Consider the following 18528-nt stretch of genomic DNA (forward strand, 5'->3'; position numbering starts at 1 on the left):
TCGCTGTCCTTTCCCTCTCCACTTCTCTCCGCCTCGCAAGGAATAAATCTTTTATTTGGTTTGTTGTATTTTTAACCAAGCCCCCCCCCCCTCGGTCACGCAACAAAGCCCTCTGCTCCCATCCTCCTCTCACTGCCACAACACACGGTTCCTCATACTGTCATGCAACTGGAGACACATTTCTTTGCCGTGTAGCCATTTTTCTACAGAAACAAACTAAAGCTGATTTTTTGTTTCTACAGAATCAGAAAGGAGTTTATTACCAAACACATGTTCACATACAATGAATTTACCTCAGTGTTCAGTGTGCACTATAATTACAAAGAGTCAAGAACATAAATACACTTTATTTAAATAAATGAATGAAAAAATGACACTTTATATACATATGTAGCATATACACCGTTTTATAATGTGTTGCAGTGTAACCATAACAATCATAGGCAGATGACCTCATGTTTCTGTGTCTTCTACAGGACAGTGTTGCATATTTTTTATTTTTAGATCCTGAACACCTGTATTCCTCTGACATTATGGGATGTTAGCGGGCCAGACGGCCACACCCCCAAAAGCTCATCCCATTAGCTCATTCTTACCTCACCTCCCCTCTTTGTTACCAAGGCACCATGACTAAGATGCCGCTTGACACGCAGACAGTGCTGCACATCTGTGTGTGTGTGTGTGTGTGTGTGTGTGTGTGTGTGTGTGTTCATACACAGAAGTGAGAGTAGTGACTCAGATTAGGTGCCAGATGAGGTAGACAGTCCAGATGAGGCAAGATGGAAGATGAGTCAGGTTGTTGACAACGATTCTCTCAGTCACCACCCCATCAAGCATCGACCCCCGACCCTGGATATATAATAGGGGGTGGGGTTGTGTGTGTGTGTGTGTGTGTTTATGGCTCTCAGGAGACAGCAGTAGGACTGGATGCGGATGCTTGTTTCCTGTACGTGACCTCATCAAGAGAGCAGGAGGGTAAAAGTAGGATCACAGCAATAATTAATGCGCTTCGCGAGCTGTAATGCCAACGTTTAATTGAGACAAAAGGCCAGTAACCCGACATACTCATATGAAGCCATGTTCATGCCTTAAAGCAGCCGTAGTCATTATTTTAATGGTGAACACATGCAAACCTGTATGTGAAAGGGGGGGCGCTTGTAGTGGAGGATTACCTCCCCGCTGTCGTTCTACAGAGGGTTTCAGAGTCTCCTGGGTCGTTGGGTTGGTTCCGGTTTTCGACTTTTACTGTTTGGTTCCACTCTTGCGGCGCCGTTTGCTGCCACAGCAGGCAGTGAGCTCTGAAAGCACACTGTACACTACCTGCTCAGCAGCCAGCACAGACGGGCAGGGTTAGCATTTAGCAGCTATGAGACAGAGTTGGTGGAGAGTAAAACGAAGCCTGAAGGAGTGAAAACAGTGGGTTTGTTGGATGCTAACGTTGTTGTCACTGTGTGACCATAACATGGTTTTCACTGTTGGATTTATAGTGTATGGTGGTCATGATTAATTTGATTTATTAAAAAAAAACATTACTATTAGTTAGTTGGTATTTATTCCTACTAATCCTAGTTTACTACTACCATATATAAACCTTCCGACATGATATTTCCTGGCTAATACAATTATTTCTTTAAAAATGACCCTGAAACCTGTGCAAGTAGTCGGACGGCGGCTGTATAATTTAGCCATATTGGCTTTAAATTAATTTGAAACGAGCTAGAAAATGATTGCTGGGACTTTAGTTACTCCTCCCTCCCCCACAGCTCCCCTGCCTCCTCCTCCTCCTCCTCCTCCTCTCCTTCTACTTCCACACTCTCTCTTTCCTCTGTGATAACAATCAGCAAATATGAAAAGTAAATTCTGGAGGAAAAATGTTGGCAAATGGGTTTTGGGTAGATTGTGCATGAATATTTAATTTAGTCATAAAGTAGGGGTTTAGTGCATTAATGGCTTTTCCATTGCTGTCACTCCATTGACCCCCCCCCCCCTGTCTTCTTCTCTCCCCACCCAGATTAGGATGGTGGCACAGTTTTCTATGTGCTCTGCTGATTGGTTCTGTTAATGACCATATTTATACTGATTAGAACATTATAGATTTATTTAAGGAGCGTGTGTGTGTGTGTGTGTGTGTGTGTGTGTGTGTGTGTGTGTGTGGGGTGGGGGGTCGTCAGTCTTATTAGAAGACTATTCATTAAATAAGATTTTTTTTTTAAAGTAATATTCAAAACTAATAGAAATGAATAACAAGCTAATCTGATAAAGACATTTATATAATCTGAGCACTTTGTCTTTTCGTCAGAACATCAATTTCACATCGGTTTGAGGCCACTTATGACGGAAACTTTATCGGGCTCTGGCTCCCGAAAACACCCAGGAATAGAAGCGCTGGCTCGCCGCTCAGATATCAAGCCTGGATACATAAAACGTAATTATCTTCTCCTCTAACACTGGAGCTATTTTAAGACGATTCAGGACTGCGGTGCTTCCATCTGTAGGAGGCGATTGTTTACTGCGCTGCCGGCCACGGAGCCCCAGAGTCCACGCTGGCGAGCTGGACGACCGTGACAGCTGGAGTGGCCGCCACCTCTGGCTCCCAGCTGCTTCCTTGTTTTCTGACCTAATAACACTTCAACTGGCAGCTCCATCCAGACTCACCTGTGGTAAATATCTGTGTACCTGAGCCAGGGTTTTTTATTTGCAAATAATGGTTTAACCTCCTCGGAGTTCTATACAAATGTGGCCCACTGCATCAGGTCGGTCCAATTAGTATCTGTTCAGCTATCAGCCTTGAAAAAAGTACACATTTTACTGCATTTAAATACCAAAACACACTGATGATCATTTTATATCCCCAAACCAACCTGGTAGATCAGTTGTTTTGTGATTAATAAAACTTTGTTGTGGGTGTATAATCTGCCACAGTGTGTATTTGGTCGTGATGGTGTGTATTTGGTCGTGATGGTGTGTGTTTGGTGGTGATGGAGTATGTGAGGGTCGTGATGGTGTGTGTGAGGGTCGTGATGGTGTGTGTGAGGGTCGTGATGGTGTGTGTGAGGGTCGTGATGGTGTGTGTGAGGGTTGTGATGGTGTGTGTGAGGGTCGTGGTGTGAGGGTCGTGATGGTGTGTGTTTGGTCGTGATGTGTGTTTGGTGGTGATGGTGTGTGTGAGGGTCGTGATGTGTGTTTGGTGGTGATGGTGTGTGTGAGGGTCGTGATGGTGTGTGTGAGGGTTGTGATGGTGTGTGTGAGGGTCGTGGTGTGAGGGTCGTGATGGTGTGTGTTTGGTGGTGATGGTGTGTGTGAGGGTCGTGATGGTGTGTGTGAGGGTCGTGATGGTGTGTGTGAGGGTGGTGATGGTGTGTGTGAGGGTCGTGATGGTGTGTGTGAGGGTCGTGATGGTGTGTGCGAGGGTTGTGATGGTGTGTGAGGGTCGTGATGGTGTGTGTGAGGGTCGTGATGGTGTGTGTGAGGGTCGTGATGGTGTGTGTGAGGGTCGTGATGGTGTGTGTGAGGGTTGTGATGGTGTGTGTTTGGTGGTGATGGTGTGTGTGTTTGGTGGTGATGGTGTGTGTGAGGGTCGTGATGTGTGTTTGGTGGTGATGGTGTGTGTGAGGGTCGTGATGGTGTGTGTGAGGGTCGTGATGGTGTGTGTTTGGTCGTGATGGTGTGTGTTTGGTCGTGATGTGTGTTTGGTGGTGATGGTGTGTGTGAGGGTCGTGATGGTGTGTGTGTCTGGTCGTGATGGTGTGTGTGAGGGTCGTGATGGTGTGTGTGAGGGTCGTGATGGTGTGTGTTTGGTCGTGATGTGTGTTTGGTGGTGATGGTGTGTGTGTCTGGTCGTGATGGTGTGTGTGAGGGTTGTGATGGTGTGTGTGAGGGTCGTGATGGTGTGTATTTGGTCGTGATGGTGTGTATTTGGTCGTGATGGTGTGTGTGAGGGTGGTGATGGTGTGTGTGAGGGTCGTGATGGTGTGTGTGAGGGTCGTGATGGTGTGTGTTTGGTCGTGATGTGTGTTTGGTCGTGATGGTGTGTGTTTGGTCGTGTCCAGACACTCTGAAGCCGACCGGCTGCTTCAAACAGGATGTGATCCCTCGGCTCGTGGCTGTATTTGATAAAGATTAATTCAATCCTATTTTCTGCCCTGAAATGCTTTTGCTAATGTAATTCTCTCAGTGTCAGACCCCCCCCTCTCTCTCTCTATGTGTGTGAGTGAGTGTCTCTCGCTCCCTCTTAAGGAACACTAAGCATCTTATCCACGTTAAGGACTAACAAAAGAAGCAGGAAGAGCCGCGGCAGTGTGTTGTAATTCTCTCCCAGAGATTCATTATCTGTTTATAAGTACTGACAGGCTGAACGGCGCTCACACTTTTCATCCACACGGTGGTGTGTTTGTGTGTCTGTCGGTGTGTGTGTGTTTGTTCCTTGGTGTGTTGTGTGTGTGTGATGCCGTCCATCTACAGTCATCCACCCTCATACCTTAATCTGAAATGAGAAATACCTTTTTCAAAGGTCTGCTCTGAGGTCCCTTGCAGAGAACTGGACCACCAGTAGAGGGTGCTGCACAACCCCAGTCACAAATTATTCAACCGTTTCCATTTCCAGGAAGTTTAGACGGACCAGTGATTTATACATGCAGTTTCCTTCACAAGAGAACAGACGTGCAAAACGTAGACTCAATAAAAATATATATAAAAAAAGAGATAAAAAATCTGTGCAATGAGGAATGTAGAGCTTTGACTATAAACTAACATGTGTAGCTACGGTAGTGGTTCTAATGGAGGCGTTCTCCTCCTATGGTGGACTCGGCTTGCTCTCTTGTTGCTCATGTTGTCACAGTGACCTCTACTGCTAACAAGGTCACCCGTCCCAGCACCACCTCACCTCACACTCTGGTCTAGAGCCATATCTTTAAACAGGTAACCTACAGCCTGAACTGTGCTGGTATACATACTTTACTCTGAGCAAATAAACCTAATCTGACTCCTAAATTCTAACATGAGCATCGTCGTCCTCAGGAAGCTCCATGTTTCCTTCTAAGCATCATTCAGCCTGTTTGGCACTTCACTGAAGTCTCAGCTCTCCAAAAAGCCTCTGACTCCACCCTTGAGTCCGGCAAGGATTTCAAAAATCAGTCCTTCTGTTTCATTCGCTCTTATTTTTAATATACTCACTTTAAAATCTGTGTTCTACTCAGTTGAAATACATCTTTAAAACAATATTGTGTGTAGATTCAAAGAAATAAACATACAAATAGTTGTGCTTGCAAGAACGTGTCCATAAATTCCTTTTCTTATTATCATTATGTTCTCTATTATATAACTTTAAAGGGTCATTCCACAGTTGTAGTGAATTTATTCAACCCTAGGATCCAGTGTTTTCTGAGCTGACTAAATTTCAGGAAAGGTTTTGGCCTTGGCTACCTTGAGTTGGGTTTGTTTTTTAAATCTGTCTATTAATTTAAATGTATTTTAAGTTATTGTTTAAATTGCAGGGACAGCACAATTAAAAGTAATACAAAGAATATCTAAATTCAGCAGAGCACAGATACCACACCATTATTTCTTAATGACAGAATAAAGCACTACTACTCCTAACATTACATTATGTACTCTTACTACAGTGTTGGTGAGCTGGTATTTGAAGTTATTCCATCGTTGTGTCCACCCCTCTCCTCTCATGTTGTGTATTAGAAGTCACTCTAGGAAGTAAGTAGTGAGGAAGAGCATCTGCTCCATATTAAATACAGTAAGTGTTTCGTAGCCAATCAGAGGGTCCCACTCCAGGAAACCCTGTATGTGAGGAGAGAAGTAATACTTCCTCTCTTTGACACTTCCCTCTCAGCAACCGGTTCACATGATGCCTGAATATTAATGAGGTCTGGACCTAAAAGCTTTGGCCTAGGTATTCTCTCTCTCTCTCTCTCTCTCTCTCTCTCTCTCTCTCTCTCTCTCTCTCTCTCTCTCTCTCTCTCTTTCTCTCTCCCGCTTACACACACACACACACAGACACACACACACACACACACACACACACACACACACACATCCCTTCATCCTTTCCTAGCATGTGAAGATCATCTTTCCTGAGGGACTGGTAGATGAGGATGGTTGAGGTGTTGATTACTGCAGTGCTCAACAGTCAAGTGTGTGTGTGTGTGTGTGTGTGTGTGTGTGTGTGTGTGTGTGTGTGTGTGTGTGTGTGTGTGTGTGTGTGTGTGTGTGTGTGTGTGTGTGTGTGTGTGTGTGTGTGTGAGACTATGTAGGGAGACAGCAGGTTAAAGTGAGGAGTAGCCAGCTAGCACCTCCTCTAGACTCCTTATCAGCTGCCGGAGACATCAAGTGTAAAAGTGGACACTCTTTCAAACATGCTCCATCAAAGCCCACGAGGTCACACTTCCATGGTGCACGCGTGGTGAAACCACTTTGAAAATAAATTCTATATACTGAATGTTGAACTATCGTTTTGTTGAGAAGTTATTTGGAAGAAGTATCTCAAACTATTTAGTTAAAATTACCACATGTCTAAAAAATGAATTGATTTCGTTAGAAATAATATCCAAACATGAATTAAACTATTGCACCATCAGGCTCGCATCAAGGTACTACTGAGCAAACTAAACCCATATGGTATATGCAAAATGTTCTTATTAGACTTTCTACAAGAATGCAGAATAATTACCCAATAACTGATTCAGTTCATATTTCATGACATTGGTTTCTTCTCTTTTTTCTTCCAGCAACAACGACGTCTGGACCTGTTAACCATCACCAACTCCGGTAAGTCCCTGAGATCTTCCACAGTCCTCCTCTCCACTTCTACACCTCCACCACACAGCAAGCTCAGCATCGCTTTACATCCCATCTTCTTCATGTGGAGTCAGATCGGCACACGGTGGGAAACCCTGACGTGGAAGCGCTGCTGATTAGATGGCTGCTGGTCATTGGTCGTGTGTGTGTGTGTGTGTGTGTGTGATGGTTTTATTAATAGTAGTTATGATAGTCGGCAAATTACTGTGGGATCTGACCTGTTGACTAATCTCTTAACCAATGAAGTTAGTTGTTCTCGGACAGATTACATTTGTTCTAACGTCACTGGTTGTGACTTCATTCAAACTCGTTCATGTGTTTGTTTTGATCTGATTATTAGTTTGATTCACTTTCTCATTATGCTCCTTTTATAATGAGCCGTTTTGCGCCACCTGATTGCTGTGTGTGTGTGTGTGTGTGTGTGTGTGTGTGTGTGTGTGTGTGTGTGTGTGTGTGTGTGTGTGTGTGTGTGTTGTTTGAATGAGCTGTAATGTGGACTTAACCGTTCACAGTTTTACTTGCTCTGTGTTCACAAGATGCTTTCACCCAAATGTAATGAAACACTTTCATATCCTCGAAACCCTCCGGCATACACGTCTGAAATCACACTCGCTTAAACGCACACGAACACACGTTTAGAAGTCAAGTGTTTCTGAAACAATGTCATAAACATGCCCTATAATTTAGAGACGGCCAGTTGCAAAATACCTAATAAAAAAAACAGCTGCATTTTTAAGCGCACTTCCAAAATGTTGTCATATACATAATGTGATCCCTCTTGCATGAACCACTCATGTTGTACAGAATCAAATATACTTTTGATAGTTTCATACTTTTACATGAGACTTTTCAGTTGAATATATATACTTTATTTTATACTTTATATAATACAACGTGCACTTCAAAGGCGTCCTGGGTTTGACGTGGAAACGTGTCCTCAGCTGCGAGGGCGAGGGATCTGCTGAGATGGAAAGCGAAGAGCAATTTTGAGAAAAAAAAACAAAAAAACGTGGGGGGGGGGGGGGGGGGGAGAGAAACAGATGGGGACGGCGAGGAGGATACAGAGTCCCATATGCCTAAAGTATCTGGATGATCTAATATGCTTTGATTAGAATAATGCTTATGTGGGGCTCGTGGAGACCGGGTTAATTTAGCAGGTTTACGTTGCAGCTGTTCCTCGGGCCCCGTGCAGAGGCAACACTCGCCCTGGACAGAGAGGGAGGAAGAACTAGGGGGTGAAAGACTTTACAGCAACTCATTATACTCAAATAAGAAGTTAGGATTATTATATTTAAAGAATATTAACCATTCTGACCTGAAAGTGTTAACGTATCCGGTGTGTTCCTGATTGATCCGTCCCAAATTCAAAGGTCTTACAGGTAACATCATGCTGCTCCCATCATGTTTCCTGTTTGAGGCATTTGCAGGTGCTTTACTTGTTCTGGTGTCTCATTAGAGCAGAGGGTATCCTTCCTCATGCTTCGAGGTTGATCAGCTCCAGATGGACTGCCAAACATGATTAACTCAGAACGGACTCGTGTCTCGCCGTCCTCATAGAAACACTCGATACCTGTTTGGGTGAATAATCCAACACACGCTCGGCCATCGATGCTGTTCTCTTCTGACACCAAACCGAAGGGAAACGGTGTTTTTCTGAATAAATTCAAGGCGATAAATAGACCACTGAGTTTTTAGAATGATACTTTGTCTTTTCCATCACTGTAGTCGCTCTTCTTTTGTTTGGCTGCATCAAGTGAACAGTCTCAGGAAGTCTTTTTCTTCCATTTAAGCTCCTGCTGCCTCCGAGGTCTCTGTAGGGGCCTCATTATAGTTTCTAAACGCTTAGCAAAAAAACAAAAAAACAATCACACTTAAATGAAATCTTATGCAACAAGAAAGGGGGAAAAAGTAGAAGGATTGGAATGCTTTGCAGAGCTGCTGTACTCAGCAAGTTTAATGTAATGTTGCCCTCTCTCTTTTTTATTGGTATGCAACGACGACGTTGCTGGTTCTTGTTCTCCCGTACCTAAACCCCCCCAACAGGACCTGGGCCTCCTGCATCATGGTGAGGAGCAGATCTCTGTCCTGGGTCCGAGCTGAAGGAGGTTCTTGTCTGATTTTGCAGGAGAGTGGACTCCATGTCATCAACTAGACTATAAATAGAAAAAGGCAAATTTCTCGCTTATGTAGGTCATGAAATTGAGAGTGTTAGCTCCCTGCAGGAACTTTAAATGAGGTAAACCTGATAAATAAAGTTTTGCTACAAAACTTCACTCTGCTACATCCTATGGAATTCATCTTAATGCAACCTTAAATCTTCTTTTTTCCCCACTTTGCATCTCCGTCTTTGGCAGTACATTCCAGTAGAGCGGCCCTCCTGCGGGCTTTAGTCTACACTTATGGAGGGGCCCGAGATAGACGGCTTTCAATTATATCTCCGTGGAAGGTTCCTTCCTCTGACCAGCGTCGAGCACAGTGTGCTGTGTAAATGATTGCAGGTCATTATTCAGGCTGTTGTTACGCGTGGCCTTGAAGGGAAGTCTATTATATTCTTAACTTGGCGGACATATTTTATTCTGCCCTGCTGCTTATTACTATTCACAGTAGGCGTGCACACACACTCACACACACACACACACTGAACACGCTGAAGGTTATTATGATGGCTGTATGAAGAGCAGGTGAGGCTTTCAGATGAATGTCTCTGATAGGGAAACACAGGCAGGACACCCTCGCCTCCCCACAGATTAAAGGAGTTTCCGCTCCTTCGCTCCATTTCTCCTTGTCATCCTCTCACGTGGCGCCTCCCTCTCTCTCTCTCTCCCTCCCTCGCTCGCTCTTCTGCTCGTTTGACTTAGCGCCTCTCGTTATCTACCCATATTTATTAGTGATCTCCTATTATCACGTTGCCCTTTTGTTTTCTGCCCCCGTTTTTTTTTTTTTTTTTTGCCGTGGTATTATTCCCTCATTTCTCTCGCCGTCATTCACCTCTCGTCGTCTCGTCTTCACAGCATCGACAGCAGGAGGAATCACAGGGTGTGAACAAACTAATAGGCTCGAGTGGCTTCGCAACGTGCTGCGTGTGTGTGTGTGTATGTGTGTGTGTGTGTGTGTGTGTGTGTGTGTGTGTGTGTGAGAGAGAGAGATTCGATGAGGAATCTGTCCCTGCTGCTCTGCTGGCCTCCGTCTCTAATGGCGTTCATTAGCTTCACCGAAGGATGACTCACACTTACACACACATGTAATTGAGTCTATACACGCTTTACGTATAGCTCGGATACAAACACACACATAGTGGAGAACAAAAAGAGCAGGGTATCTCTTTATTCTCTCTCTCTCTCATTTCACACACACACACACACACACTCGCACACACACACAGACCCACTCAAACCTCACTCGGCCTTCTTTAATTGGACACTTGAGCAGCGCACGGCTGCATCTGGCTCCTGTTGAACACAGCCTGACATTTCAGACTGCTGACCTTTCCAGCCCCGCCACAACTAAATAATGATTAGTCCTGGCAACTGTTCCACCACAGCAGCAGGCAGGTACACACACACACACACACACACACACACACACACAGGTGCAAGGCGGCGCAAAAAACGAAACAACAACAACGACAACAAAAAAACACACCTCCACGGAAAGCTTTGTCTTTTCACAGTGAGAAAATGGGGTGCAGACATTGATTCGAGAGGCCATTGTCATTCTTTTGGTTTATCGATTAGATTGTCCTTTTCCATATCTGCAGTCGGCGCCCAATAATGTGTTGTTCTAAATTAACTCTGCTTGCCTCTGTTTAGTTTCTCCTTTCCCCTTTATGCGCTCTCAGCATTACAGTGGGGGAAAAAAGGTCAATCATATTCATGAGATCTGGGCAGATGTGAGAGGACGGTTGTGTGTGTGTGAGTGTGTGTGTGTGTGTGCGCAATGAAGCAATGTGGAGATAATAGGCGGTTCTCAGATCTCTCCTCTCACTTTCTTCCCTTTCACTCTATCACTTCTGCCTTTGTATCTCCATTTCCCTGCTGTTTCTGTCAGAACAGAGTGGAAATGCTCTTTATTAGAGCGCTCTCTTTTCTACAGATAGGCTTTGTGTTTCCTGCTTTTGCTCTCTCCAGACAAAACCGCTGTACGCGCGAGGTCAGGGGTCGCGTTCTGCTCACAGCCAGCCGCTCCGCAATCAAACGCCGTGTCTGGATCTTTCATTCTTCATGTGGAAGTATGCAAATGTACATTTCTATGGGATGAGTATCTGTACAATGTGAACAAAATGAGTAAGTGTGGTCACAGCCATAATTATTTTACTGGTCAGGGCATACGCTTAATTTTTTTAAATTCAGACATCAAAGCAGGAAGTAGCAGCTCACGTTGCTAAATCCTCATTCCGATGCATATTTTGGATAAATGGCTACACGGTTTGGTTTGGAGAGTCCAGTGGGGGATATTTCCAGGAAACACTGAAAGCACAAACGATAAAAGCACAGCTGAATTGTGCAGGTCTTTAATAGCATCAAATTACATCGTCAACAAAACGGGGAAACCTGAAAATCCACATTTTGGTGGTCGTTAGGTGCTGCAAGTTAATTTGCTTTTTTTTGTCCCACGAGTACATTTACGAGCACATTTACTTTACACACCAGGGTAGCTGATACCCCCAATCCTAGTAGTTAGCGATGAAATGAATTTGAATCTGCAGTGTCCCGGAGAAATCCCTGACCGTGCAGCAAATGTGTTTACCAGCTACAAAAGGTCCTATAAATCCCGTTAAACAGCCATGATTTGTAAGTTACGGTATTACTTTATGTTCTTATAACAGGCTACGACTGATGAACGACACAGCGAGATGAAATCTCACACGTTCACCAGTACAGTAGACATGACAATGAGGTTTCTTATCAGGATGACGCTGACAGTTGCTCAAATTGCCAGGACAAGCAACCGTTGATAAAACAAACACACACCATCAGGGAAATAGGGAAATGAGTTTGGCTGTTACTGCAGAAAGCTCAGCCATCAGCAATAAGTTTGTTGTCTGCCTACCAATTTTATTACGGTGACTAAAACAAGCAAAAAATCCTGAAATTAATATAGTTTGTTTGCTTTTAAAACGAATGCGAAATACATTCCTACGTCTCTCACCAGCGCTGCTCCGTCTAGGAAGTCGCAGCACAACAGTGCTTTTCTATTTGCATAACACGTGCCACAAAGTTGCATTACTTGCAACTAATTTGTCTGCAGTGTGAATGTGAGGTCAACAGAGTTTCCTCTAATTTCCACGATGCGCCAGCCCTCCTCTCGGCCACTTAATGGCTTCCATTCCTTCAGATGGAAGTCTCCGGGCAGCCATCCAAACAATATAGTGATACATCACGTGTTTATGTCTTTGTTGTGGCGCTGTACTGTTGTTTCCAATGATGTATTTTTTCTTGGTCCACTTGCAAACGGCACTTGTGGAGTTCTGTTCGGATCGGTGAGAGTTCCCCTCCCACAGCTGATGCTTGCTTCGTGAAACACACAGATTATTCCAACTCCTGCTTTCGGGAAGTTGACCCCAGCGAGGTGGAGAGGCCTGAAATAACCTGCATGCAGCCTCCTGCTTGCTACCCGGGCCTGTGGTATAAAGCTGAGCTGATAGAAATCTCTGGGTGGCTCCATCACTGCGTGCTTGACTGGCTTTCAGGCTGGAGAGCTGCAGAGATTTGTTTTTAGTGGAGTTTGCACCTTGGGAGGGAGGCAGGGAGGGAAGAAGGGATGCAGGGAGGGAGAGAAGAAACAGAAGAACATTATTTATAATATATATATGCATTATCAGGAGGGCTTTGGTGTAAATGAGCAGCTGTGAAAACAACACTTCTTATTATTGCCCTAATTATATCCTTTCTTTTGTGAATTTGCATATTTTATCTCCCTCCTCTTCATTATGGGGGACTTTGCTTCCATTTTGATGTGGTTTAAAAAAAAACACATAAAACAAACAAAGGAGGAGATGAAGGATGGAGGGATGAAGGATGGGAGGTGGGGAGGGAGGGAGGGAGGGAGGGAGGGAGGGAGCGCTGGCCGCTTCATATTGAATATTTTCCAGTTGATTTTGTTGAAGGCTTCTCAGCAGCGTAGCTAAATAAGCAGCAGCATGCTAATGAATGGAGAAAAGAGTGTGATAATTCACCAGACAAAGAATGGAGGAGTGTGAGAGATGGGAACTAGAAGAAAGAGGAGCGAGGGGCAGCACCAAATTGAAAATATTTGTCATTAAACAATTATTTCAAATCTGAGCCTATATGCCTGAAGCTTGTTTTTTTTCTCTCTCTCTCATCAAGCCCATATTGCTAATGCTTAGAGTAAATATTCCCTGTGTCGCAAATACGGTAATTTCACGCACTGTACACACAGTCGACCGTGTGTTTCGTGTTTTCGCATGCAGAGAAGGGGGAGAGGGATAGAGAGTGCTAAACTCAGAGGACAGTAAATGACAAGAGAGAAAAGCACAGACTCTGTCTGTCCTATTTCTAAAAGGGCAATGTGACGAAGGCAGTAAACAGGCTGTGAACAGGCTGTGGGCTCTGAGATTATTTCTTTGTCACCAGTAGAGCCACCAGTGTTGCTGAGCACTGCTGTGGAGCAAATCCTCCTAGAGAGGACTGATTGGATTTTTGTTCCAGGGAGCCTTTTGTGTTAGCAGCATAGGGACTAGATAATAGAGGTTGATGCCACTCTGTCTCTGTGTTATGGCTGGTGGATTGAGTTTTTGGACTGTGTGTGTGTGTGTGTGTGTGTGTGTGTGTGTGTGTGGACACAGTCTCTCTAAACAACCACCACACCACTGTTATTCACAGCCATTCTCTTTGCTTGGGAGCCTATATGACGCTAAATATGGCAGCATCTGGGCGATACCTGTTACTAATAGTAAAGGCTTTACCGCTACGATGAATTGTTAAAACGATAACCTGTGGCTCTGCTGAATTGTTCATGTGAAACTATTCCGTGCAGGTATATATATATATATATATATATATATACGTGCCAGGAGATATATATATATATATATATATAATATATATATATATATATATACTTTGCCAGGAGATACTCGCCCGCCGCCACGGTCAAGGTCATTCTCCGCTTTCCGCTCGGTCCGTGCCGCGGTCCTTCTGTCAGATCTACGTGTGGAGCATGTGTGCCCGGTGGGTGTGCATGTAGAGGACTGTATGTATAAATAAAAATGTTATGCATTATTGATTTCCGTAGGGAAGTTCTGCGTTTAATTGCCCTGCTCTCACCGGCTGCAGAACAGCCCGCCTCGGCCTTACGGCGGGAAACGGCAGGCGCTTGAACCCTTTAGATTCAGTGAATTCTGCTGTGTGTGTGTGTGTGTGTGTGTGTGTGTGTGTGTGTGTGTGTGTGTGTGTGTGTTCTGTGACTTTGCAGTGACCTCTATCAGAGAACAAGAAATGATACATTACATATTTGTCCAAAACGGAGTATAGTCATCAACCCTGGAAGATAATTACTGGTATCAATCAACAATATTGTCAAACCTCTGCAGATGTAGTCACTTTATTTATGGGGCAGTGTTGATTGTACCTGACAGTGTAAAATCCTCTGTGCCCGTCCCTTAACCATCGCAGAGGTGTGGACTGTGGGTGCAGTCCAATAGTCAAAAAAGAAGGTCCTAACTCCTATTCCTTGACCTCTGGGGAAAACGTCACGGGGTTAAGGAAAGGTGATAGGAGAACTAGAAAGGATTTAGATGCTCAGAGAATCCGACTGGACTTTCACTAATTCACTTTCGCTGATGATTGACAGCTGATGATCGGCACCGGCGATTGACGTGGGTCTCCGCTGGAGAAACTACAACAATGGACTACAAAAAGCGCTTCGTCCACTTCTCCCCATGGAGGTTTTATCCTTCCTGTTTGACCTTTGACCGTTGCTGTATTTACATTTCATTTATGGTTTTGGTTTCGTCAAGTTTGTAACATGATTAAAGTTAAAAATATCATTAAATTACTATCACTGTCCACACACATTTATTCCAATTACAATTACTATAGGTCTGCATGAAAGTAATTGTTAAATATGTAAATGCACATATTGTTTGTTTTCATGAAAGGCCGAGGTGTGCGGCACTTTAAATGTTGCTCTCACAAAGAATTGTGGGTCGGTAATCTCCTTTCCTTTCGCATAGGAAGGTCCGTTGCATCCGATGCTGAAGGATCTCTGAAAGGAAGCATTGGAGCTCCTTTCCTTTGCATTTAGAGAATCCGAACGGCTCTTATCATGGCGGCCACTTATTTACTTCCGGGTCACTTCATCAGTTAGGAACCTTCCTAAGCAAAATAGACTATTCGATTGCACCCAATGTGTCTGAGACCATGCAGCACCCAGAACTAAATGTGTCTCAGCAGGGAGATAGTCTGTGTTCCCCTGGTTCTGGATGGCAGAGGAGAGTCACAGCTTTACCACAGATTTAAATAGGTCCGGGTCGGTGTTATTTTAGCTTAAACAGATGAATGTGTGTTCGCATTTTCGCTCACAGGAGACTGGATTTTGCTCGCTAAGATGAAAAGCAGATTTGGATATGATTAAAAACACGAGATAGAATGAGGGTACAACGGGGAGGAGGAGAAAAAGCGCTGTGGCACGAACCGATTTTATTGTTCTTTGGAGACTCGCAGCTCTTTCAACAGGAATTAAAACAAGAGTAATAAAAGAGCAGCGTGTAATGGCACCAAAGAAAAGAATACGACAACCGCTGACTTTTGATGTGGGTTTTTCAGACGCAGCAGCTGCCACAACACTCCGTATTAAGCTCCGACTCAGTCTCAGCCTCCTCCACCAGTACAGTAAGCTGCGGCGATGATTCTGTGGAGGCTTCTGAGATCTGTGACCTTGCTTGTCCTTGACTTGTGTGTGTGTGTGTCTGGCTGCTCGGTGGTTAAGTAAAGGCCGCTAGTTGTAGAAGCACTTTGCCCCCACCGCCACGGGTCCCCCCGTCCCCCAGCGAGGGGCGAGCCGCTGGTCGGCCGGCGTTTTAGCTGCTATTATCTGTCAGACGCTGTGCACCTGTGAGCCCGGCTGCCCCGCCGCGTGACGGCCGGCCGCGGTCGCTCGTCCAATCCCGGTGGCTCCCCGCTGTCAGCAGCAGCAATGAGAAGTTCTCTGGCATGCCTCGGTCTCTGTCTGACAGCCACCCTGGAGGAAAAGGGTAACAGAAGCAAAGGGAAGAGAAGGAAAAGGGGGGGGGGATACCATTAAGATGAGCTGTATTCCCACAGACCAAAGCCTGCCCACCAGCCATGTGCGGCAGCTCACCTGGCTGCCAGATAACTGGAGATTAGAGGAGAGGAGACGGTGGAAAGGGTATTAGAGGCATAAAAAAAAAAATGTTCTCTCTGAAACCCGGGGACAGCCTTGATACTTTTTCGGATTTTCTTGTGTCGTGTGTGACATTTCACATTTGATGCCAGAAAGGAGACGGACAGGGCACGCCCCGCTCCTGCTCCTTTATACATTTATTTGCTCGTTTGTTCCCTAAAGTCTTATTGTTTTGCCGTCGCCACTGTATAAATTACACTTTTGTGAGTTCCCTATGTAGTTAGCAGAGAATAGGAGTCTGGTGACAGGGGCGAGATCAATACAGGGCCCCAGTTGGAGGTAGAGCGACCCTAATGAACTGAATTGACTGATGCTGAAATATGATTAGTATTTCTCTGGTGGTCATTATGTTCCTTATGAAGAAGATCAATGTCTCCTGGGTGGATCACTGAGTATACACAGCGTGATGGCGGGGCCAGTGCTGTTACCACTCTAAATACTTAATGAAGGATTTATTCACAATACGGTTTACCTCCATGTGTGTGTGTGTGTGTGTGTGTGTGTGTGTGTGTGTGTGTCTCAGTCAAAGGTCTGTTTTTGAGGCCCCGCAGCATTAGTAAGTGATGTGCTTGTATGAGACTGTGCTGTTCATTTCATGGGCTATCACTTTTTAAATTGGTGAATGCCTTCTTCATGGTTGATTAGTAATTCATGCGGAGCTAATTAAGAGGCATAATAAGAGATAGACTGGTGACGTGCCTGCAAACAAAATAGGGAAAACGCTTTTAGCCCGGACTGTAAACAATTGTGATTGATCGTGGTGGCGCCGTGCCCAATAAAAAGACGTTCACGCTCCTCCGAATCCGTCATCTCGGAACCAGACGGCCGTGTCTTCACTTTTGCTCCGTTCCTTCCTGATCTTAGAGCATCTTTCCAGAAAGTTGCCTTAATGATCCCTCTGTCCCCGGCTGTCTAATGTCTGGCGTCGTCATTTTTTTTGCTGGTTCTGTTTTATGTATGCTGCTGCTCAGGCTGGCGCTCGCCGCTGCCAACCCTCATCACACACACACACACACACACACACACACACACACACACACCTGTATCAGCATCTGTCCGTCCTGCAGACTGGCACAGCTGCTGCCTTTAGATTGACCGTCTACGTGCCGTTAAATTAATGCACACACCTCCAAGCACCTAAATTGCAACATCTCCTCTTGCCCTCTTTCTCTCACTATATTTTGCCTTCACACACATTCACACACATACATTGATCTGTAAAGAAGGCGTTCATGCATCCGTCCGTCCATCTGTTCGTCTGTCAGTGGGAACTCTTTATGATTCCGGGCGCAACGCTGCGACGGTGACGTGTGTAGCCGCAGTCTAATTCCATCATCAGCATCATTACTGCTATTATCCTGTGTCTCCCTTTAATACGGGCTAATGGATGACCAATAAAGATAGATGAGCCTGGCAGTGTGGAGCTAATAGGCAGGACATGATGTCTGGCTTCTGTCCTGACTTCTACTCTTTACCAGATCAACTACCGCCATAAACAAACCATAGCTGAAATATGATCTTATTCCTTCAACTTCAATCAGTGACGACGTGTTCGCCTCATTAGCCAACAGTTTCTAACAACTCAGGGTGGATTTTGTGGAAAAAGAGCTGACTGGATGTTATTGATTAATAATAGCAGATGTGCCTTTAATTCTGATAATTGGGAAAAGGCAATACATAACACTGGATGCAGCGCATTTAACTGATAATTAAAGTGTTATAATTCTATAGCATCTCGGATATGGAGATCATTTTATACTTAACTAAAGGAAGCCCCTCTCTAATTACATTTAGTCTTATATAACGTGTGTGTGTGTGTGTGTGTGTGTGTGTGTGTGTGTGTGTGTGTGTGTGTGTGTGTGTGTGTGTGTGTGTGTGTGTGTGTGTGAGAGAGAGAAAGTGACAAATATCTTGTGTGAAAAAATGCCTTGGACTCATGTGAGGGTCAGAGAGATGTCAATCAAGCTCGGTCGTACTGATCATAATCATAAAAATGCAATAATACCATATTGTACACTGGCATAGATGACGCAGTGACCAATATACCATAAATAAAATTGTACACCTTCCATATAGCGGGTGCACGAAACTCATTGGAGCAGTGTGACCCGGTTGAAGCCGAACAAGAGAGCTCAGCGGTGCAGTGGAGCAGCGTAGCATGAAATAATTACAGCGAGGAAACGGGAGTACACGGGTTACGTTGTGAGACTTTTTAGTGCATGAAAACAGTTCTCACAGTACTGAAAGGGAATTTCTATTAGCAATGGGATTTTCAGTCTCTTTTGTAGAAAGTATCAGGAAGAACTTGACGACAAAACCGGTAACAAAGTGTGTATT

The 18528-nt window shown here is 44.7% G+C and overlaps 1 protein-coding gene across 1 annotated transcript in view; it reads left to right on the forward strand.

The window, feature by feature from the left end:
- Positions 1–18528, forward strand: part of agbl4 (AGBL carboxypeptidase 4) — a gene marked incomplete at its 5' end in the record, with an annotated part of 248090 nt that overhangs the window by 160078 nt on the left and 69484 nt on the right. Inside the window, one exon of the mRNA XM_084011088.1 lies at positions 6738–6777. Within this exon, the coding sequence (XP_083867214.1) occupies positions 6738–6777 (40 nt within the window). The remainder of the gene's footprint in view (positions 1–6737; positions 6778–18528) is intronic.

This window comes from Eutrigla gurnardus (assembly GCF_963514095.1).
Source record: "Eutrigla gurnardus genome assembly, chromosome: 6".
Taxonomy (NCBI): domain Eukaryota; kingdom Metazoa; phylum Chordata; class Actinopteri; order Perciformes; family Triglidae; genus Eutrigla; species Eutrigla gurnardus.